General features: G+C 40.9%; 1 protein-coding gene across 10 annotated transcripts in view; it reads right to left on the bottom strand.

The window, feature by feature from the left end:
* Positions 1 to 23,267, bottom strand: part of DCC (DCC netrin 1 receptor) — a 1,416,568-nt gene that overhangs the window by 1,367,843 nt on the left and 25,458 nt on the right. For 9 of the 10 annotated variants that reach the window (XM_055559274.1, XM_055559275.1, XM_055559276.1 and 6 more), the window contains exon 2: positions 17,179 to 17,288. In XM_055559274.1, the coding sequence (XP_055415249.1) occupies positions 17,179 to 17,188 (10 nt within the window). In that variant the 5' untranslated portion in view covers positions 17,189 to 17,288. The remainder of the gene's footprint in view (positions 1 to 17,178; positions 17,289 to 23,267) is intronic. The other variant, XM_055559270.1, reaches the window with a different exon arrangement.

The raw sequence follows: 23,267 nt of genomic DNA, 5'->3' as shown, positions 1-23,267 counted from the left end.
ATTCTGGTGGGAGTTAGAGGTCTATGGTCAGCATGGCTGCACTGCCCATCTCTTAAACTGAGGACAAGCAGCGTCGCTCTTAGAGCCGACAAGTGGAAAGTTTCTGTCCCAGGTCCCCAGTCTCAAAGTTTGGAGCATCTTTGTGGAAATCATGTATTTCTATTTTTCCAGTGGCTTGGAACCAACTCAATCCCTACTTTTCTCATTCACAAGGCCCTCTGGTCTTCTCCCTCCAACTCTGGAATTTTCTAGATGCCCCTGGGACTGATGTGTGCTCCTGCGGTCATACCAGGGTCCTCGGGGCTGAGTCCCAGCATAGGAGAGCGACCTGCTCGTTCGTTCCAGCAGGCTGATGAGAGATTTCGTTGGGAGATTATGAGAGACTGAGTTGCCAGAGTGGCACCAATGCGCTAGTCTGGAGCGGCTCTCACTCCGGAAGCCAGACAAGCTCGGGGCTCCAGGCTGCAGACACGCTCCCACAGGTCCTCCCATAGGGCGCGCCCCCAGCCACCATGTTCCACCCACAGGGCCTGCCCCCAGCCGCCATGTTCCCCTCAGAGGGCATGCCCCCAGCCGCCATGTTCCACCCACAGGGCCTGCCCCCAGCCGCCATGTTCCACCCACAGGGCCTGCCCCCAGCCGCCATGTTCCACCCACAGGGCCTGCCCCCAGCCGCCATGTTCCCCTCAGAGGGCGTGCCCCCAGCCGCCATGTTCCACCCACAGGGCTGCGTCGCATCCCAACGTCTGTGCGCCGTGAGGGGAGTAGCACACGGGAACCGAGGTGGGGTTTCCTTTTGGCAACAGAGCGTCCCCTGCTGCGATGGTTTTAAAGTCACCCAGGGAAGTCCTAACAACTTCCTCCACAGAATCTCTGCCATGACTGAGGAAGACGCCATGGAATGGATATATGGCCACATATCTCCTCTTAGGGATTCTGAAGCTAAGGCTTCCTAACATCAGCTGGCCCATTTAATCTATCTACTTCCTCTTTGGCCTTTGACCAATATGGTGTCACTGTGCTTTCCTAAACTGGTCTTTAATCACCCTGGGTGAGGAAAGGACACTTCTTGGGCAAATGGGAATGCCTTTCCCATTCTGTCCAAGGGGCCACTGCCTCTTCAACCCCACTAGTGGTCATGGAGGCAGAAGTGCGGTCAATATTATAAGTGATTATGTCCTGAGGATATGGTAATGACAGCCTAAAGAGTCCAAGGTAAGATATGATTAAAAGATGTGTCTTTCAACTTCTGCACTATAAAGTTTAAATCTAATCAACATGTCTAGAAAATTAATTGTTCATCTATAAGATACTCTATAAGACTTTTTAAGAGTCATTAGAAGCCAGTATTGAAAAGTAGCACAATGGATGATGCACTCATGAGTAAATAGTACTCAGAAATTGCAAAGGCAAAGAAATCTATGTGTTTCAATAAAAACAGGTTCTAAGAAGCCATAACACTACGGGTAAAACCATCATTACTAACTGTCCCAGAGGAAAGGATGAAATTAGTCAAGAATGGTGCATTTGATAATGATGAAAAAGAAGGAATGGTTCTTGAGCCTGAAAAAATGGTACCTGGACACTAGGAAATATTGACAGGTATGCTGATGTACTTTCTAACTTGCTGCCACTGTAAGATGCTCCAAGCTCATCTTGAATATATACTATATTTTAAAATGAAATTGTTTATATAGATACGGGTCTTAAAAAAAATATTTGCGTGTGTCTCCACACACTCACGGAGAAGGCAGTGGCACCCCACTCCAGTACTCTTGCCTGGAAAATCCCATGGATGGAGGAGCCTGGTAGGGTGCAGTCCATGGGGTCGCTAAGAGTCGGATATGACTGAGGAACTTCACTTTCACTTTTCACTTTCATGCATTGGAGAAGGAAATGGCAACCCACTCCAGTGTTCTTGCCTCAAGAATTCCAGGGACGGGGGAGCCTGGTGGGCTGCCATCTATGGAGTCACACAGAGTCGGACACGACTGAAGTGACTTAGCAGCCACACACTCAAGGTCAAGTTGTGATTCAGGGTCTGCAGCTCTAAGGAGAACCATGGAGAAGATAGTAGCAATGCAGAAACTTAAGGGAGGAGCAAGATATAATTTTCTTTCTCACAGTTTTACTGCAAACAAGTCCTGCTCCAGAAACCTAGTCAGTCGTATCAGGAATCCTTTAAACTTTGCTTTCCAGCTGTTTTGGGCTTGCTGATAACATGCCGGTTGGTATAAATATTACATGATCCCATATCCCAATATTATTCATCCGATTATGTGAGCTAGCTGACTGCAAGATGGTTTTGGAATTTTAAATAAAGCCATTTTTACAGAGAATAATTTGGATATATCTAGGAAATAATACCATCATGCATTGCAACAAGATGTGATGTTGGATAACATTGCCGTATGGATATTTTGATTACCATGCAACATGTAGCCTGTCACTTATTTTTACGAATTTCAAGCCTTCTATAAAATATGTGTCTATACTACCCCCACAGTTCATCATCCTCTTGTTTTTTGGAATTATACCTCATAAAAAATTTAAGTAGAGCTAAAAATAAGAAACCAGGTCTTCTGAAGAGGACTGAGGTTCAACCGGGTAAGACGTTCCAACATGATACAAAGAAGCTCTGCTATGTGGCTCTTAGTGTGATTCTGTCATACTAAAATACTGAAGAACTCTCCTGGGAGTCCAGTGGTTAGGAATCCACCTGCCAATGCAGGGAACATGGGTTTGACTGATGATCCAGGAAGATTCCACAAGCACCACAACTACTGAGCCTGCGTGCTATAACTACTGAAGCCTGTGCGCCTGGAGCCTGTGCTCCACGAGAGAAGACACTACTGCAAATGAGAAGCCTGAGCACCACAGCTCTAGAGTAGCCCCTACTCGCTGCAACTAGAGAAAGCTTCGTGCAGTAACAAAGACCCAGCACAGTCAAAATAAATCAATAATGCTTTAAAAATACTAAGAAGTTACAGTATTAAGGGGCTTGTTTTCTGGGATTATGACATGAGCATTATTTCTAATACGTTGAGAATTTCTACACCTAGATTTCCTAAATCAAGACAATGGATGGCTTTCGGTCATGTCTAAAAAACTTAAGCTAGAACATTTGCCAATGAGGAGGAACCCTGATAGGAAATCTTAAAAAAAAAAAAAGGCCTGAAAATATCTGAAACAACAGCAAGTCACTGGAATAATTGCAATACTCTTTGTATTAGTTACAGATTCATGAAATGATGTAAAAAAAAAAATCTCAGTGGCTCAGCAAAAGAGAAATGTATCCGTTGCTACAAAAACCACTAATGCAGGCATTCCTGCTCAGTGGATAGCTTTCCATGGAACAATTCAGGGATACGGCCTCTTTTATCTTGCACAGTGGCACCCTTTCAACCCAGGTCTTCTGTATACAGTTGACAGAGAAAATCAGGGAGACATTGTCCACTTGCTTCTTCTCAGCTCATCCTGGAAGTCACACATATTCCTTGCACTTACAGTCCATTTGTACAAATTTCCTTCTTCCTTCCCTTCTCTCCTTCTTGCTTTCATCATTTGTATTTTTTATTTTTCGGCCACACCACACAGCTTGCAGGATCCTAGTTCCCCAATCAGGTATTGAACTCAGATCCACGGGCAGAGAAAGCACCAAGTCCTAAGAAATATACTGCCAGGAAACTCTTCCGTTATTAATTTATTTAGCAGGGAAGGGGGCTGGGAAATTTCCAGGGTAACAGCTTTTTAAGATGGAGGTGGTATGGCTCATTGGTGGCAATTCCAACCTAACAGTTTTAAGAAACATAACCACATTGGGATATCCAAGTTCGGCTTCAATCATATTAATTTCTAGTCATACTATGTCAGATATGTGGCTGTCTCAAGCATTCAGTTCAAATCACAAGCAAAAATATTATATAATAATTTAACAAGGAGCTATTACTAAATTATGAATACAGATATTGTAGTTACAGGATGTTCTGGGAAAAAGTAGGAAATCTTAACGAATCCCTTGATTGGTGAACTAACCATCACATGTTTTCAGGTATTTCAATACTGTCTTTATATAAAGCCTGCTGCTGCTGCTTAGTCACTTCAGCCATGTTCAATGCTTTTCGACCCCATGGACTGCAGCCTGCCAGGCTCCTCTGTCCATCGAATTCTCCGGGCAAGAGTACTGGATTGGGTTGCCATGCTCTCCTCTAGGGTATCTTCCCAACCCAGGGATTAAACCCCAGTCTTCTGCATTGCAGGCAGATTTTTTTACACTGAGCTACCAGGGAAGGCCCAAATAAAGCCTACTGTCTTATCTTCTCTTACACATAATGAATGGAATGCCAGTCTTAGTGGATCTTGAAGTAGACAAGAATGGATACAGAGAATTGTCAGGGAGTAAAGAGCAAAGGTGTCTATGTAATCTTCATAAGAACTTTTTTGAGTGCTCAATAACTACCAGGAAAACACTTACACCTTACATCCATAATCCTCTTTAATGTTTGTTCCAATTCTGAGATAGTTACTAACTCTCTCTTTATTTTACAAAGGAGAAAACGGAAGCTTAGAGAGGTAAAATCCTATGCCAGGGCCTGGCAGGGCCAAGCTGTAGACACAAGCAAGGTGGCTCTTAAAGCTTATATTCTAGAATATAAAAGATAGAGCCACTGATACTTCCAAGAGAGTCAACATATACAATGTGAATTTGACATTCCCCGCTCTGAAAGCCTCTACCTTTTATTAAATAGAAAAACACAAACCTAAAACACCTTCAGTTCAGTTGCTCAGTCATGTCAGACTCTTTGCGACTCCATGAATCACAGCACACCAGCCTCCCTGTCCATCACCAACTCCCAGAGTTCACTCAAACTCATGTTCATTTAGTCAGTGATGCCATCCAGCCATCTCATCCTCTGTCGTCCCCTTCTCCTCCTGCCCCCAATCCCTCCCAGCATCAGGGTCTTTTCCAATGAGTCAACTCTTCGAATGAGGTAGCCAAAGTATTGGAGTTTCAGCTTCAGCATCAGTCCTTCCAATGAACACCCAGGACTGATGATCTCCTTTAGGATGGACTGGTTGGATCTCCTTTAAGTCCAAGGGACTCTCAAGAGTCTTCTCCAACACCACAGTTCAAAAGCATCAATTCTTCAGCGCTCAGCTTTCTTCACAGTCCAACTTTCACATCCATACATGACCACTGGAAAAACCATAGCCTTGACTAGACGGACCTTTGTTGGCAAAGTAATATCTCTGCTTTTGAATATGCTATCTAGGTTGGTCATAATTTTCCTTCCAAGCAGTAAGCGTCTTTTAATTTCATGGCTGCAATCACCATCTGCAGTGATTCTGGAGCCCCAAAAAATAAAGTCTGACACTGTTTCCACTGTTTCCCCATCTATTTGCCATTAAGTGATGGAACCAGATGCCATGATCTTCGTTTTCTGAATGTTGAGTTTTAAGCCAACTTTTTGACTCTCCTCTTTCCTTTCATCAAGAGGCTCTTTAGTTCCTCTTCACTTTCTGCCATAAGGGTGGTGTCATTTGCATATCTCAGGTTATTGATATGTGGCTAAATAATTTGAGATTTTATCTATAAACTTTCCTAGCACTATAGGGAATACAGGTTTTTTTTAAATAAAGAAACAAACCATTAGAGATCCAAATCTCCAATATAGATGACTGGTTATGTGCTGAGATCCTAAAGTCAGGTGATGATAGCATCAATTAGCCTTATTTTTTCAGTCACTGGAGGGCCCCACGGTGTACTCAGCCAGGCACAGATTACATACTTGGTCCCAAACATACTTTGGTCCCAATTTCAGTAACTCCCAAGGAGCAACACACTTGTGCAAGAGAAGGAGTGATTTCAAACCAGTTTTTTCCCCATCCTGCCTGTTCAGGGTTCTGATGATTCTCTCTTCTGGCCTTTGTATCATGTCTCTATCATGACAGCATCTATGTCTTGGGAGAGGGTTGGAGGCAGTGATTTTGCACTTTCTCCTTTTGGATGTCCCACCAGGAAAAGGAGACAAACAGGGGACTAATATGAATGAAATTTCTATTATACGAATCATTTTGGTTGGGGGAGAAACAATTTTTCTATTTGAATAATATGGGGGTCTTTAAGCCTTGAAGAAGCTATTTAATTATGTTTGAAACAACACTAACTGAAGGACACTTCTACATAAGTAATGATATTTTATTATTTTTCCTTAATTTCACCTTAAAGCTAATTAAACTTACATATATATATATGCAAATATAGCACATATATATATATATAGTTGTATATACACATTGCCTGTGGACATGTTTTATTTATAAAAAATGTGTCTGACACTTCGAACAAAGATTGCTAGTGATTCGTTGAAATGTTTTCAGACTTTCTCATTTTCTAAAGCAAAACAATTTCCCTGAAAGGTTGAAAATCATTTAAATGAACCTATAAAATAGGTGGTAAAATGGTTTTTAGTTCAGCTGAGGAGGTGCTGCGCTGGTCTTAATGAGGCACCCGAGATGGTTTTATCCTGCTCACACAAATCATTTGTTTTAGTGACATTTGAAACTGCTATTAATGCAAAAACTTTACATCAGTAAGCCCCACTTTACCATTTTTACCACATCTTCAAGACTTTTGACAAGCCTCACTACCCACTGTAAACCTTCCCCTTCCTAATATAAACCATTCATTTAATTTGAGCACAAGTATTATTGAGACTCAGAAGATTTTAAGCCAACAGTACTGAGACTCTTTATTTTACCTTATTCCTTAAGACAAATTATCTGAGTTTGGATACATTTAAAACTTTTTCATATGAATTTTTTTCTAATTGTTAGCAGGATTAGGACATACAATTCCACAAATTAACAAGCAAAGTGATCAGAGCTTATATTTGGAAACTGATTCAGCTATGTAATATATACAAAAGAAGACGGGATTTCTGTTACTGAGAGATTACATGAAACCTAAGTACAAACAAAGATAGGAAGGAACCTGGTCTGTTACAATCAAAGCAGCAAATGTTTCTTTGGATATACCACACTAGTCAGGGTACTGGGCACCCCAGAAGGAAAACTGTCCATCTAAAGCTGGAGAGCTCAAACAGGAACTCAAGGTGGGCTAGGAACACGACAGCTGGCTACCTTAAGCTCTCAAGAATGTGTTATTACGAAGACTCTGGTCTTCCGTATGGCTATCTATGATGTCCTGTTTCCAAATGTTAGTTGTTCAGTCACATCTGGCTCTTTGCAACCCCATGGACTATAGCCCACCAGGCTCCTTTGTCCATGGGATTTTCCAGGCAAGAATACTGGAGTGGGTAGCCATCCCCTTCTCCAGGGGATCTTCCCAATCCAGGGAGTAAACCTGGGTCTCCAGCATTGCAGGCAGATTCTTTACTGTTTGAGCCACCAGAAAAGCCTCTGTTTTCAAAGAGAATCTTATTTTTCTTCTGGGTTTCTGTGATTGAATATACACTTCCATTTGATTTGTAAACAGTCAAGAACTCCCTTTGTAAGGAACATGAGACCAACTGGCAACTAGTCACACGAGGTTGAAATTTCAACTCTGAATCTTTCCTAATCTGTAAGAAATGAATCAGATCATTGCCAACTTCAGTACTTTGACTAGAAGGAAGTGATATGCCATTGACCTCAGCTTTTCTCTGCACATGTGCGTACCTCCTGCAGAGTACAGACAACCTTCAAGGGTCATTCAAATATTCATGTCCTATGACAAGATGATTCTCAATGTTTAAAATCTGGTATGACAAAAAATACAGTCCTATTCACTTTGTGTTAGTGTTGACATCCAAAATATCTGATTCCCTTGGACTTAAGTAGACACAACAGAGGTATAATATTCAAAATTGCAGCGACTTTACAATTTTCAAGAGGTTTTGGTCTGAATTACTTTTCTTTCATATAGGCAGAAACAACCAAACAGGAAACAAAAGCAATTCTTCACTGACAATTCTTACAATTGAAATTCAGATATACCACTTATATACATGGAATCTGCAAAGATGCAGTGAAGCAGTTTTCCTTCATTGGATCACATTCTTTGGGGCAGCTTGTAATCTGACATATGTCTAAAAAGATGCCATTACTCACTCTCGTATCCCATGTCTGCTGGCCTCATTTTCTCTTATTCACACAGGCATTCCCTATATACCAGTAAGAGTGTTTGCTGATATCATAAGGCTTATATATATTCCAAGTTCCAAGAGGAAATTGAGAGTTATCTTTCATCCTCCAAGGCAGAAAATTCTAGGGGAGGATTCTAACTGACTCAGCCTGCATCTCACATCTCTTTGTGGGTGATGGTGATCTTATATTAGTTTATTATTAGCCTAGCTTATTTTGCACAACTATGCTTGTGACTAAAGGTGAGGACAGACCACTGGGTTAGATCATCTACAGTAACGTGGGGAATATGCTGTATGTTCCAAAGGAAACCACATACCATTTTCTAGGAGGAAGAAGTAAAAGAACGCTGCTGCTAAGTCACTTCAGTCGTGTCCGACTCTGTGCGACCCCATAGATGGCAGCCCACCAGGCTCCCCCGTCCCTAGGATTCTCCAGGCAAGAATACTTTTCCTTCTCCAATGCATGAAAGTGAAAAGTGAAAGTGAAGTTGCTCAGTCATGTCCGACTCTCAGCGACCGCATGGACTGCAGCACACCAGGCTCCTCCATCCATGGGATTTTCCAGGCAAGAGTACTGGAGTGGGGTGCCATTGCCTTCTCCAAAAGTATGCTAGGCAGACAAAAATCCCATTTGTCTGAATTGACTGGTGTCCGAGTATATCAAAATGGTGTCTAACAAGTTCATAAGGAGATAGATACATTGTCCTATCTAAATACTAAATACTAAAGAATTTAGTTTTCCAAATTCTAATTCTCTTCTTTAGAGAAACTCATAGTGAAAAATATCATCTCTAGTCTTATGTAAAAATTTGCTAATAACTGATGTCTGTGATCTATGAAACATTCAACAGGCTCACACACAAACATGACACAAACCCCTGTATAAATTAAATTTACTGAAATTTTCCTTTATTTAAGCTATGTTTCTGCCTTCTATTTAAAGAAATAATTGATTTAAAATTTTATGTGTTTAGTTTTGTCTTAAACACATTCTTTATGCTTGTCAAGAATGAAATTACCTAGAAAAACACATTACCTATTTTAATAAAACCAGAGCCAATCATATTTCAGATGACATTTGCTAGTTACCAGGAAAAAAAGTAAATACACATCTCAAGGTTGACCTCTAAATGACATCATACATCCTTTTATGAAAGCACCAGGGAAGGACCAGCTAGATCTGTGAAGTTGCTTAAGGATGCTTTCTGAATAGCCTACCACCTTAATGACATGATGGAACATCAAGGCAGCTCTCTACCCTTGGTCATACATTCTAGGAGGATGTTCAACCTTCTCTGCACTTTCAACTCACCTTGGGAGTTAAAAAATGCTTTGGGCCTAATTCCAGACCCAATTCCTGGAGAAGACCTTGGACCTTACTGACTTTTAGTAAATCAAGGGGTCCAGTGTGCATGTATGAGAAACACTAGTCTAGTGTTAAGGACTTGAAATTAAATCACCAGCTCAAATGCAAACGTGTTACCTGAGATGGTTAATATAGAAATCTAATGTGTGCCAAGATCACTTGTCACTTTCAACTAGGGGCAACTGTCCTGCCATAAGAGACATTTGGCAATGTCTGGGAACATTTTTGGTTGTCACAACTTGGGGATGCAACTGGCATATAGTTAACAGAGACTGGTAATGTTGGTAAACTCCTAATTGCACAGGATAACCCTGCATAGAAAAGAGTTACCCACTCAAAATGTCAATAGTACTGATCCTGAGAAACAACACCTGAGCCAGAAATAATATTTGGGACAGAAGTTAGAAATTGAGGAGTATAAATTGCTTCCCTGGAGAGAAGAAGCCAATAATGTGTTGGGTGTCCTTGCAAGCCAACAGACAGCATGCAGTACTGCAAATTTCCTTCAAGACACATTGGAGAGGGACTGAAAGGAGCAAAAGAACAGAAAGCTCTGCCCATGAACACTGGGGTTAATAGAAGCCACCCAGATTTATATAACAGCTGTCCTGGTTCTCAACCAAACCATCAATATTGCAGATGCAAATGATCTATCAATACATGCATAATATTTGCATTATAAATTTCAGTTCCCAAATAAATCCAGAAATTTTAAGTTGTTAAGCAGAAGGCAATTATGTCAAACTAATGATAATTGCTTTGTAAATTTAGATTACTGTAATGGTGGACTTTATTAGCTCTTTCCTTTGTAAGGAGGAGAGCCTTTACACAGACACACACAGCTGATGGCACACACACACATACCACCTGACTGCTCTAGAGACAGAAACCATGATAGGGGCAATGGATCTAGCATCTTAGATCTAATTGAAAGTTCCTTGCCATTTCTTCAACTTGAGCAAAACTGAGAAACCATTTTCTCTTTGCTCTTGGATCTGGGAAAGTAAGCAAAGCTTCATGGACCAAATTACTGGTGAAGACAAAAATTAGACCACAGAAGTTGAAAGCTAAGTAGAGATCAAAGTGGACACCAAATAAATGTCAATGGTCTGACATCACTGAGCTCAATTTCTCTGCATTTATTCAATTCATACACAGAAAGCATCAGCTGTGTTTCTCATTGTTTGCTACCATCAGGAGACTGGTACATAGAAAAGGAAATCTAAGTTCTGCCTTTCCAAAATGGCCCAAAAGGACACCAAATGTTTAAGATGATTATTTCAGGTGACAGAATTGCAGATGACTCAATTCTTATAATTTTCTATGCTCTCCTAATTTATTATAAGGAACACAATTTAGCTTTCTAAGAATTTAATTAAGGGAAATACTAAGACTCTCATAATTCTCTCATGAAATAAATTTTTGTGGGATGATAACTTAACTATGGTACAAACTAGATTTAAACAAATCATATATACATCATGTAAAGTAGAATCACTAAAGGAGCATCCCCAAAGATGGACAACTGGACTACTGCTTTCAAAGATGACCTAAAACCCATTCCAAATCTTATGAGACCATTAGGTCTCAGGTTCATGCTGCCGCTGGCAGAGGTCCCTCCAAGGGGTTGGGAGGCCAGTTTATCATGTCCTTCCTTCCCAGCCCCTCTTTGCTTGCTTCGCCCATTTCATATATTCCACTCACATGGAATTTTCCCAACCTGCAATTCCATCCATGTTTCTCACTTCTTTAAAAACTCAGCTCGAGACCTCCTTCTGAGGAAACCTGAAATATGTAGACATTATATGGGGAAGTCCAACTGGGAGAAATTTTAAGACAAGATCTATGCTTTTAGACCAGTCATGCTTCCAAGAATGACTCATCGAGAATAACAACAACAACCACAAAAAAATAACAAAAAACAAACAAAGAAGTCACAAATTCAGCAAAGATTTATCCAAGCTTCAATTTCCTGGAAGACTGAATAAAAAGCTCCATCTATTTCTATACATGGATTCTTTAACTTTGGCCAACTCTCACTACACATGTGTTAACTCTGTGCAGGTGTCATCCTTATTTAGTGGGGTACTTATAAATATGAACACACTCATACTCAGGCTTATACTTTATTGCCCCAATTACCAGCCATTCACAATCCTGGTTGCACACAAAAATAATCCAGAAAAAAATGAAAATACCAATGTGTCAGCCCCACTGCAGATCATTTAATCAGACTTGATGGGAGAGGGATCCGGGCAAACTTCTCCAGGTGATGCTGATATGGAGCCAGCGTCCAGAACCACAGAATTAGGGTATAAAATAGTTGTGCCAAGAAGTTACCCTCTGTGGGACTTCCCTGGTGGTCCAGTGGCTAAGACTCCACGCTCCCTGCTAAGACTCCTGGGTTTGATCCCTGGTCAGGGAACTAGATCCCACACGCTGGAACTAAGAGTTTGCATGCCACAACCAAAGATCCAGAGTGCCACAACAAAGCCCCAGTGCAGCCAAACGAATTTTTTTTTAAAAAAAGAAGCTATCCTCTTTTTATCCACTACTAATTTTATCCCATGTCTCACAGCTCACAAATCAAGGTAAGTAGGAAACATGCTTTAAACATAGACTTGTTGACATGGTATCACTATAATGGTATGTGTCATAAGTTATTTTTTCAAGGCCACATGCCTAAGAAATAGGGAAAATTATGGCTGAGAATAATCCTTCTTCTCAGAATGGAGGAGGGGGTGCTGCTGAAACCCTAGGATGGAGGTGGTGAAAGAAAACAATGGAAGAATGCTTCTGTTGCAAAGGAAACCCTCATTTATTTCAGATCTCCAGAACTATCAAGCATCCAAACCATTCTGGAGGGGCTTTTAACTCTATGATATATGCTGCTGCTGCTGCTAAGTCACATCAGTCGTGACTCTGTGCGACCCCATAGATGGCAGACCACCAGGCTCCTGTCCCTGGGATTCTCCAGGCAAGAACACTGGAGTGGGTTGCCATTTCCTTCTCCAATGCATAAAGTGAAAAGTGAAAGTGAGGTCGCTCAGTCGTGTCGGACTCTTCGAGACCCCAGTAGACTGTAGCCTACCAGGCTCCTCCATCCATGGGATTTCCCAAGCAAGAGTACTGGAGTGGACTGCCTTTGCCTTCTCCACTATGATATATGAAATTCTAGTTATTCTTGACTCTAGGTCCACTATGATAGATCCGAAAGAGCCTTTGAATTCTGAAAGCCCTCTCTTGTGCTTTAAGCAAAGGAAAATCATGCTATACACCCAGAAAGCACATGGGAGTGGGCCAACGCATCCCAAAGCATGTTCTGTTGTTTAAAATCTTCCACTAAGCATGTCTGGAGGTGACAGCAGGAGGTAAGGCAAAATAATTTGTTGTTATCCAATCTGAATAATGGGTTGCAATGGAGCCTCATCTCTAGGAAATCCAATATAAAAACAAAAAACAAGTGCTGCTGCCACTATGGGATGAGTTAATTCATTGAGAGTTGAGCTCTTAAACTTTAATAATCTCTTAAGGAATCCTGGTCCTTAAAATGTTTTACCTAGGACTTCCCTGTGGCTCAGACAGTAAAGCGTCTGTCTACGATCTGGGAGACCCAGGTTCAATCCCTGGGTCAGGAAGATCTCCTGGAGAGGGAAATGGCAACCCACTCCAGTATTCTTGCCTAGAAAATCCCATGGACAGAGGAGCCTGATAGGCTACAGTCCATGGGGTCACAAAGAGTCAGACACATCTGAGTGACTTCATTTCACTTCAACTCTACATGATGGGTGAGTAATCTGAAGACTCCTTGAATCTATTTAGCACACATGCCTTTTCTTTAGTATGAACAAAAACCCACAGAACATTTCTTAGAGATTTTCTGACCCCAGAAATTTAAGTAGATTATTTTTTCAGATTGACTAGCAAAGCCCTCACGAACATTTCCAAATGAGGAAATGTTTTCATTTTATAGAAATTTAATTCAAACAAAGAAAGTAATAAGTCGAAGACTGTCTTCTACTAAACAAAATAAGCATTTGGGGAAAAAAACCACCCCTTGGTAGTATTCAGGAAATATTTACATCACAGTTGAATTTTTGACTTTAATCATGAGCATAAAGACCATCCATGCATCTTCTAAGTTAGGAGCTGGCAGAGGTAACTAGGAAAAAAGAAAAAACAGGACAGAAGGTATGACAGAGCACCAGGACAAGGGGACAACAGAGGACGAGATGGTTGGATGGCATCACCGACTCAATGGACATGAGTCTGAGCAAGCTCCAAAGGACCCAGAAATCTGTGTGCTTCAGTCCATGGGGCTGCAGAGCCGAACACGACTGAGCAACTGAACAACAGCAACAAATGGCCGCATGAATGCTCCTCCCACTTCCTGCACTTCAGTTGTACCTATATCACATGGAATTCATTCTTGCTGGAAATAGTCCTTACTGGACTTTCCACCTGTATGCAGTCCCCTGCAAAGGGCTCCCCATTCTAATGTCACCATGGTGTTTGGAGACCTACGTCTTTTCCCTGTGTCATCACACAGCCCTCCCTGTATCTGTGTCCTAATCCCCTCCTCCTATTAGGACACCAGTCTTATTGAATTTGAATCCCTCCTAACAACTTCATTTTAACTTAATTGCTGCTTTAAAGACCCCTTCTTCAAATATAGTCACAGTCTGAAGTACCAGGGTTTAAGGACTTCAACATAGGGATTTAGTGTGGACACAGTGAAGCCCACAATGATACTCACTGGGTTTTGCTCCACTTTACCATTTTTAGAGTAAGATCTAAATAAATACAAAAATCTTGGAACAATGAGGTGTATTTTCCATCTTGGATTAGTCTCGTCTTTCTTTTCTTCACACACACCCTCCCCTCAAACCCCAAGTTTATCAGAACATTCTAAGTCACCTTGGCCAGTTTCAGTTTGGGTTAAAATTTGTTTTTAAAGATTAATCCTCCTCTCGTGGCTTTAGGGTTCTGGATTTTAGCCTCTGGACAGCTTATTATTGAGGCTTTTATTTGACTTTTGACATTTATCTAGCATGATACACCTTTAACGGTCAGCTTACTGAGCATCAAACCAAAGGTTATATTTGCCCTTATAAATTCCCTGCTCAAGCCTTCGCTTCCTTTCTCCTGCAGCAAAGCAGAGAGGAAAAAGAAAAAAAAAAAAATTCCTGTCCATGTTGGACCATGAGCAGAATGGATTTCAAGGGTAGTTTTCCATCAGCAAAGAGATTTCAAGTTCTAAGTAGCCTTTTCTTAGAAAAGGTGCTCCGTCCACCACTCTTCACATTGGTCCATGGCTAGATGCCCATGGAACATGTTACCTTGATCTTTAAACTGCATCACATTTAATAACCGGACACCTGATGTGAACTTGGATTCTTTAAAATAGTCTGATGTTGCTACATTTCCAGCCCGTAAGTGAATATAAGTTAAATGTTCAGATTAGGGGATTGGGTTGTCTGGGAACATTTCCTAGGACAGGAAAAGGACGAGCAGCAGATGGAGATTTGGTAGATCACGATGCACACTTGACAAAGGCCAACAGGGAGCTCTGGGGTAAAACTTGTCCGTCAGAGGAGTCCTGTGCCAGACGGGAGTGCCTTGTACCATCAGCATACTGAGTTTCTGATGAGGACCAGACTGAGAAGATGTGGCTTCAGCTTCAAACGCCTTGCTCAGTCACTGAGGGCTTCTCAAAACATGATACCACCTTGGGAGGAGGATCCTGACAGAGAGTTTGTCAGCTGAAATTCTGCACAGCTGGACAGCAAATCCCTTCTCAAAGGGGATCTGAGCTGCACAACTCTGCCTCGTATGCTTTGAAAAAAAATCTTCAGTGATGCCTACTTTTGTGTGTATGCTTACAACTGGTGACCATATTATTTAGTGTCCAATGTATGCCCTTTTGAGAGTAAAAGGAGTGGATATGAATAATTACACCAGGACAACAGGCATGTATAATCACTCATTACATATCTGTCTTCCTTTATTACTCACGAACGTCTACCTTCACTCCGAGGAGACTCATCTACACATCCATCACAATTAATTTCCTCCATATTTACTGTGTACTTAGTCACTCAGTCGTGTCCTGCTCTTCACAATCCCATGGACTGTAGCCCTCCAAAGCTCCTCTGTCTATGGAGATTCTCCAGGCAAGAATACTAGAGTGGGTTGCCATGCCCTCCTCCAGAGGATCTTCCCAACTCAGGGATCAAATCGATATCTCCCACATTGCAGGCAGATTCTTTGACAACTGAGCCACCAGGGAAGCCCAAGAATACTGGAGTGAATAGCCTATCCCTTCACCAAAGGATCTTTCTGACCCAGGAATCAAACCAGGATCTCCTGCATTGCAGGCACTTCTTTATCAGCTGAGCTACCAGGGAAGCCCCTCATATTTACTAAACTCTTACTACTTATGGAAAAGGCAAACTTGGATGTGTTCGGCAGACTGTGTTAAAGGAGAACATGTGACAAAGCAGACGTGTTAGCATGCCCCTCTTCTCGCTTCCTCTGCTTTCAGAACTCACTCACACATCCCACCTCACTGATTCTCAACCTTGAATCTGTACACTGTGGTTCTGTGGAACAGATCACTGAAGGCCCATACAACTTGTACTATTTCTTAATTTTCTGTCTTTATTTTCATGACTGTAGGTGGAAGTGGTGATGTCTTATTTCTCCTCAGTCTATGGTATAGAATCACTTGGAAAAGCAATCAGTTTCAGACTCCTAAAGTGTTGATGTGTATAATTTTAGTCTAAATTAGACTCATTTTTCCAAGACTCGCTAGCAAAGTTACAAATCTTAATCTTACTCATTTTTGCCTACGTGCTCAGCATACTTGTTTGTCTATGGGAGGCCAGTCCATACTTCCAACCCATTCCCATTTCGGACAATGAGGAGGGGCAGAGAAAAGAGGGGCACATGCCTTTTCAGATCTTTTTTCTGAGCCAGGTGACTTCCTTTTCTCTTGGATCTAAGAACCCGGATGCCATTTTTTAGCCAGTCTTTTCAGGCCAGGAAAGGGATCAGACAAGATAGTGGTGTTCTCCAGTCTCTCTCCTGCCCTGAATCTCTGAAGCCTCCTTGGGAAGAGTGGAGAGCCTTCTCAGCAGTGTTTTCTCGCCATGCACAGTCATTTCCTTGCCTATCAACTGTGCTATAAACTGCAGCAACCTCCACTTGAAAGTCCAAGTTCCACCTCTATGACTTCATCAGCTCTGTGATATTATGTACCTGTTCAACCTCCCAGAAATTCAATTATGCAAAATCTCTTTAAGGCATTTTATGGCCATTAAATTATATAAAACTATGTGTTTAGTTAGTACTATGGTCACATGTACCCAAGAGAAAACTATACTGCAGTGCTTTAAAACACAGAGATTTGGGACTTCACCAGTGATCCAGTGGTTAAAACTCCAATGAAAGGAACCCTGGTTTGATCCCTAATCACTAGAACTATATGCCACACACCTCAAAAAGATAAAAATCCGCATGCCACAACAAAGATCAAAGATCCCGCATGCCACAACCAAGACCTGGTACAGCGAAATGCATAAATACTAAAAAATAAAACCGAAAAACACAGATATATTTGCTTCACACAGACAACTCGGAGGGCGAGATAGTTAAGCGTGTTACCTCTGATCATGGGCCCTTCTGGGTTCTTGCACTACCATCCTTGTTGTTGGCTTCTGTTGCCATGACATCAAGATAGTTCTTTCACTTCAAGCCTCGATGCATTGTTCTGGCTTAAAAAAAGGAGAAAGTCAAAATGTCCCAGGGGAAAATAACAAAAGTACATGTTTGCTGAGTCTCTCTCTTTTGAAAAATCGTCTGGGAAGCCTAATCTAGCAGCTTCTACTTATAAGTCAATAGCCTCATCAGGACATTTGGCCCCTTGTGGACCCAGAGCAGTTTGAGGAAAAGGATGCTTTAACCCAGCACATGGACACCTTGAGCCAAATAAGGGATCTACTAATACAGAAGAGGGGAATGGATATCCATATTGTATAAAACACACTGTACAATGCCTGCACACACACAGCTTATCCAAACCCATTCCACTGTGGAAAGCATAATCCTACCTCTCTATTACTTTGCCAACAAAGGTCTGTCTAGTCAAGGCTATGGGTTTTCCAGTAGTCCTGTATGGATGTGAGAGTTGGACTATAAAGAAAGCTGAGCATCGAAGAATTGATGCCTTTGAACTGTGGTGTTGCAGAAGACTCTTGAGAGTCCCTTGGGCTGCAAGGAGATCCAACCAGTCCATCCGAGAGGAAATCAGTCCTGAATATTCACTGGATGCTAAGGCTGAAACTCTGATACTTTGGCCACCTGATGCAAAGAACTGGCTCATTGGAAAAGGCCCTGATGCTGGGAAAGATTGAAAGCAGGAGGAGAAGGGGAAGACAGGGGATGAGATGGTTGGATGGCATCATTGACTCAATGGACAGGAGTCTGAATGAACTCCGGGAGTCAGTGATGGACAGGGAGGCCTGGCGTGCTGCAGTCCATGGGGTCACAGAGAGTCAGACAAAACTGAGCACCTGAGCTGAACTGAAACACCCCATCCTTGAACTTCTCTTATATATATTATTTTACTTATAGGAATGTCCTCTCATTCTCTTTTCTCCCAAATAACATATTCATGGACTTTGCCAAGTTGAAAAACATCATGAATCATGTGGCCCCACTTTCATAAGAAGTCTGAGACCCAGCTTGTACATCATAACTGGCTCCTGCTGACCTTTCTAAATCCAGTATAGTACACACTGTTGCAACTATTACTTGCTGGCCAACTCATTCTCTAAATATAATTTCTCCTTCTGAATGCTGTACTTAAAAGTGATCCTTTCTCATCTACTGTAGACTCAAAATACTAATTTAAAAATCATATTGTTATTCTTTAACCCTGTGGGCAGCCACAGTGACAAAAGTACCTCTCCAAAGCAACTCTTGCTCCAAACATCCAGCCCTACCCTACCCAGCAGGTGGCCTTGACCAGCAATGAGATCCCTACAAATGGTCTCCCGCTCTGGTGAGGCTTGCACTATACACTGGTCTGCCTGCAAGAGCCGCAGCCAAGCCTCACAGCCAGCTGGTCTGAGGGTCAACCTCACTCACCACTGCAAGCACAGCCATTCTGGCCCATCTGCATAGATGGCCCATCTGCCCATCATGCGGTCCACTCACTAGAACACCTGGCTCGGGTGACCAAGGGGATTGTCCACCGGGCCCCAGAGGACATCTTCATCATAAGACCCCTGTCTCAAGACTGAGACACAGCTGATATACTGAATACACAGAAAAAAAAAAAAAACAACAACAACAACACAGCAAGTGAGGCAAAATGAGGAGACAAAGGAATACCTTCCAAACAAGAGAACAAGACAAACCTCAGAAAAGAACTAAACAAACATAAGCAATTTAGAAGATAAAGTGTTCAAGGTAAGAGTCATAAAAATGTTCACTAACTTAGAAGAGCAGAAGAACTTAGTGAGAACATCACCAAAGAGAAAATATTGAAAGAAAGAAAAAAAAAAAACAATCAGAACTGAAGAATATAATAACAGAAATGAAAAATACACTAGAATGAATCAAGAGTATGCAGAAAGATACAGAAAAACAGAGAATGCAGAAGGATCGATTGGCAATCTGGAGACAGTATATTGGAAGTCATCCAATCAGAACAGGGAAAAAGAAAAAATAATTTTTTAAAATAAAGTTAAATTAAGAGACCTCTAGGACAACATTAAGCACACTAACATTCACATTATAAAAATTCCATAAGGAGGACAGATGAAAAAAGAGAAAGAAAATCTATTTGAAGAAATAATGTCTGAAACCCTCTTTAACCTGATGAAGGAAACATTCATCCAAGTCCAGAAAACACAGAGAATTCCAACAAAGATGAACCTGAAGAGACTAACACCAAGATGCACTATAATTAAAATGTCAAAAGTTAAAGAGAGATTCCTAAGATCAGAACTAGTTACGTACAAGGGAACCCCTTTCTCCACTAGGAGAGACGGCTGATTTTTCAGCAGAATCTTTATAGACCAAACGGGATTGACATAATATATTCAAACCACTAAAATAAAAAACTTACAGATGGAACACTCTAGCCAGCAAGGTTTGCATTCAAAATTGAGGGCAAGATAGTTTCTCAGGTAAGTGAAAGCTATAGGAGTTAATCACCATTAAGCTAGCCTTATAAGAAATGTAAAAAAGGACTTCTTTCAATAGAAAAGAAATGACCATAACTAGAAACACACAAAAAGAATATAAAAGAAAAAACTCTCCAGTGATAAAGGTAAGCATACAGTATAGGCAGTGGACCAAACACCCATAAAGTTTGCTATGAAGGGTAAAAGACAAAAGTAGTATAAGCAATTATACATAAAGTAGTTAAATGTTACACAAAACACAAAGACAACAAGACAATAAGTATGACATCAAAAACATAAAATGTGGAGAGGGACTAAAAATGTAGTGTTCTAGAATGCACTTGAACGTCAGCAACCATCAGTTTAAAACAGACACTTATATACACAGGTAGTTATATATGAACCTCAAGGCAACCATAAAGAAAAAACCTATGACAGATACAAAAAACAAAATAGAAAGAAATAAAATGTAACACTAAAGAAATTCATCAATTCACAAGAGAACAAGAGAAGAAAGGAACAGACAAGAGCTCCAAAAACAGTTAACAAATGGTAGAAAGTATGTGTGTATCAATAATTACTTTAAATGTAAATGAACTAAATGTTCTAACCAAAAGACATAGGATGGATCGAGCAATACCAGTATCATAGTCACATGAGACACTGCCTTTAATTCTGCCATTCAAATCTATAACCAGTAAAAACATCTACATCTCAACAAAGGTTCCTCTGTCCCGCCCACCAGGACACCACAGAGATCCACATCTCCGTACACCTGCAGGTGGATGGACCAGAATACACAGAGGAGGCGGGACTGGGGAAACAGCAGAGGTGGCGCCCACAATACCGACCCCTCCCCGTGGTGGCTTAGCCAGCTGCCCAGAGAGCTCAGGAGCAGCAGGGGAAACAGCACATTCAACTGCAGCGTCCTGGAGCAGCATCCATGGCCACAGGCATGCAAGCAGCAGCAGCAGCAGCAGTGGGACCCGTAACTTTCTCCCTCCAGCTGGAGAGGCACGTGGTAATTGGACAACACCAGAAGTAGCAGAGGCACCTGCAACCCCAGCTTACCCCTTAACCTCACCCAACAATGGCAGTGCTTGCAACCCAAGAATCTCCAGATGCAGTGGAGGTGTCCATCATTTGGTGTCCTTGAGAGCCACACCGGCGGTACCAGCAGCACTGGCAGTACCAAGGCGCTAGCATTCTAGAGGCACGAGCAGTGACAGCGAGGGCCTTTGGCAGAGGCCATGAAGGGGGAAAGCACCGGTTCTTGCATACAGCCAGAGGCAGCGCAGGTAAAGAAACTAAAACTTGTGCTATACCGCCACCTACTGAAAAACAAAAGAAATGTTTCTAATTACCAATCTGTTGAACTGTTGGAATGAAATAATAAAAGGTTTACCTAAAGAAAGGTATTCACTATTTCAAATGTGTCAGCAGAAAAACAAGTCATAAAACCACCAGGAAAAACCACAGTAGCACACTATCACAAAAAGAAAATGACGATTCTTTAGAGATCAAACATAGAGTCACAAAATATTGTGATCTAATTGATAGAGAATTCAAAATAGTTGCCATGAATAAATTCAACAAGCTACAAGAAGGCTCAGGAAAGCAGTTAAATGAGCTCAGAAATAAAATTAATGAACAGAAGGAAAATTTCACCAAAGAGATGGGAAGTCTAAAGAAGAACCAAACAGAATTCTGGAGCTGACGAACTCAATAAATGAGAAGAAGAATGCATTAGAAAGCATTGGAAATAGAGCAGGCCATATAGAAGAAAGAATTGGTGAGCTCAAAGATAGAATTATAGAAATTACATAGACAGAGGAGAGAGAAACAGGATATAAAAAGTGAAGAAATTCATGAGAACTATCCAACTCCAGTAGAAAGGACAATGTGAAGATAATGGATGTCTCAGGAGAAGTGAGGGCAAGGGGATCAGAGACTTTATTCAAGAAGTAAGAGCTGTGGATTTTCCAAACCTGGGGAAGAAAATGGAGAGACAAGTCCATGAGGCTAAGATACACCCAATCTTGTCAACAAAAAAAGACCTTCTCCAAGACACATTATAGTAAAACTGTCAAAAGTCAGTAGCAAAGAATTTTAAAGGCAGCTGGGGGTCGGGGGGGAAAGATGGTAAAGTTCAAAGGAAATCCCATTATGCTATCGTCAGGAGATTTCTTAGCAGAAACCTTACAAGCTAGGAGTGGGACGAAATACTCAAAACATTGAAAATTGAAAACTGTCAGCCAAGAATACTCTGTCCAGCAAAGCTATGTGTCACATATGAAGGAAAAACAAAGGCTTTCTGAGACAATCAAAAGTTGACGGAGTTAATCACCAACAGACTAGCCTTAAAAGAAATCCTGAAAGGAGCACTTCTACCTGAAAAACTTAGAGTTATATAATAAGTAGACACACAGAATCAGAAAATGCATCTCTGTATCAGAATATATTGTTAAACAGTTAAGTATAGCATAAAGGTTAAAGAGAAAAACATAGTAAAAAGTTAACAGTAGCTACTTCAAGTTTGACATAAACTCACAACATAGAAAGGGATGATTTGTGACAACAAAAAACCTAAAAGGAGAAGAAGAGAAGGATAGAATTATAGGCAAATGAAGATAAAATGACATCAGCAGAGAAAAGACCATTTCATTTATGAGACATTTTACAAAATCCTCATGGTAACCACAAAACATAAATCTAGAGCAGAGACATAAAACATAAAAAAGAGGAAAATGAGAAAAACATCATACAAAATCACCAACACAAGGAAAAAGAAACAATGGAAATGTGAAGCAAACAAAAAAACAAAGATAAAATGGCAGTACTAAGCTCTCATCTATCAATAAATGCCCTAAATGTAAATTGACTGATTTCACCAATCAAAAGATAGAGAGTGACTGGTTGGATTGAACCAACCATGTGCTTTCTCCAGAAGACTCAGCTCTAAAGACAAAAAAGAAAGTGAAGAGATGAAAAAAGATACTGTAAGAATATTTCAGTCAAAAGAAAATACTCATAATAGATAAAACAGACTTAAAACCATAAATGGTAACAAGAGACCAAAATGGATATTGTATACTGATAAAAGGATCAATTCAACAAGGAAACAAAATAGTTATTAATATATATGCACCTAACCCAGGAATGTCAAAATATATAAAGCAATGGTTAACACTCATAATAGAAACTGACAGCAACACAATAATAGTAGGGGGATTTAACGCCCTACTTACATCAATGGATAGATTTTCCAGACAGAAAGTCAACAAGAAAATACTGACTTTAATGAATAATCAGACCTGGTGGACTTAATAAAACATTCCATTCAAACATAGCAAAATACCCTTTTTTCTCACATGCACATGGGTTGTTCCAAGGACAGACTATATACTGCAGCACAAAACAATTAGCAATAAATTTAAGAAGATTAAAATCATACCAAGCATCATTTCTAATCAGAATGGTGTGAAACAAAACAAAACAAAAAAATGAACTTCAAAAAGGTTGGAAAAATCACAAATATGTGAAGATAGAACATGCTACTGA

Source organism: Bubalus kerabau, chromosome 21 (assembly GCF_029407905.1).
Source record: "Bubalus kerabau isolate K-KA32 ecotype Philippines breed swamp buffalo chromosome 21, PCC_UOA_SB_1v2, whole genome shotgun sequence".
Classification (NCBI taxonomy): domain Eukaryota; kingdom Metazoa; phylum Chordata; class Mammalia; order Artiodactyla; family Bovidae; genus Bubalus; species Bubalus kerabau.
The sequence above is the reverse complement of the archived record's forward strand: the minus strand, read 5'-3'. Positions and strand labels throughout refer to the sequence as shown.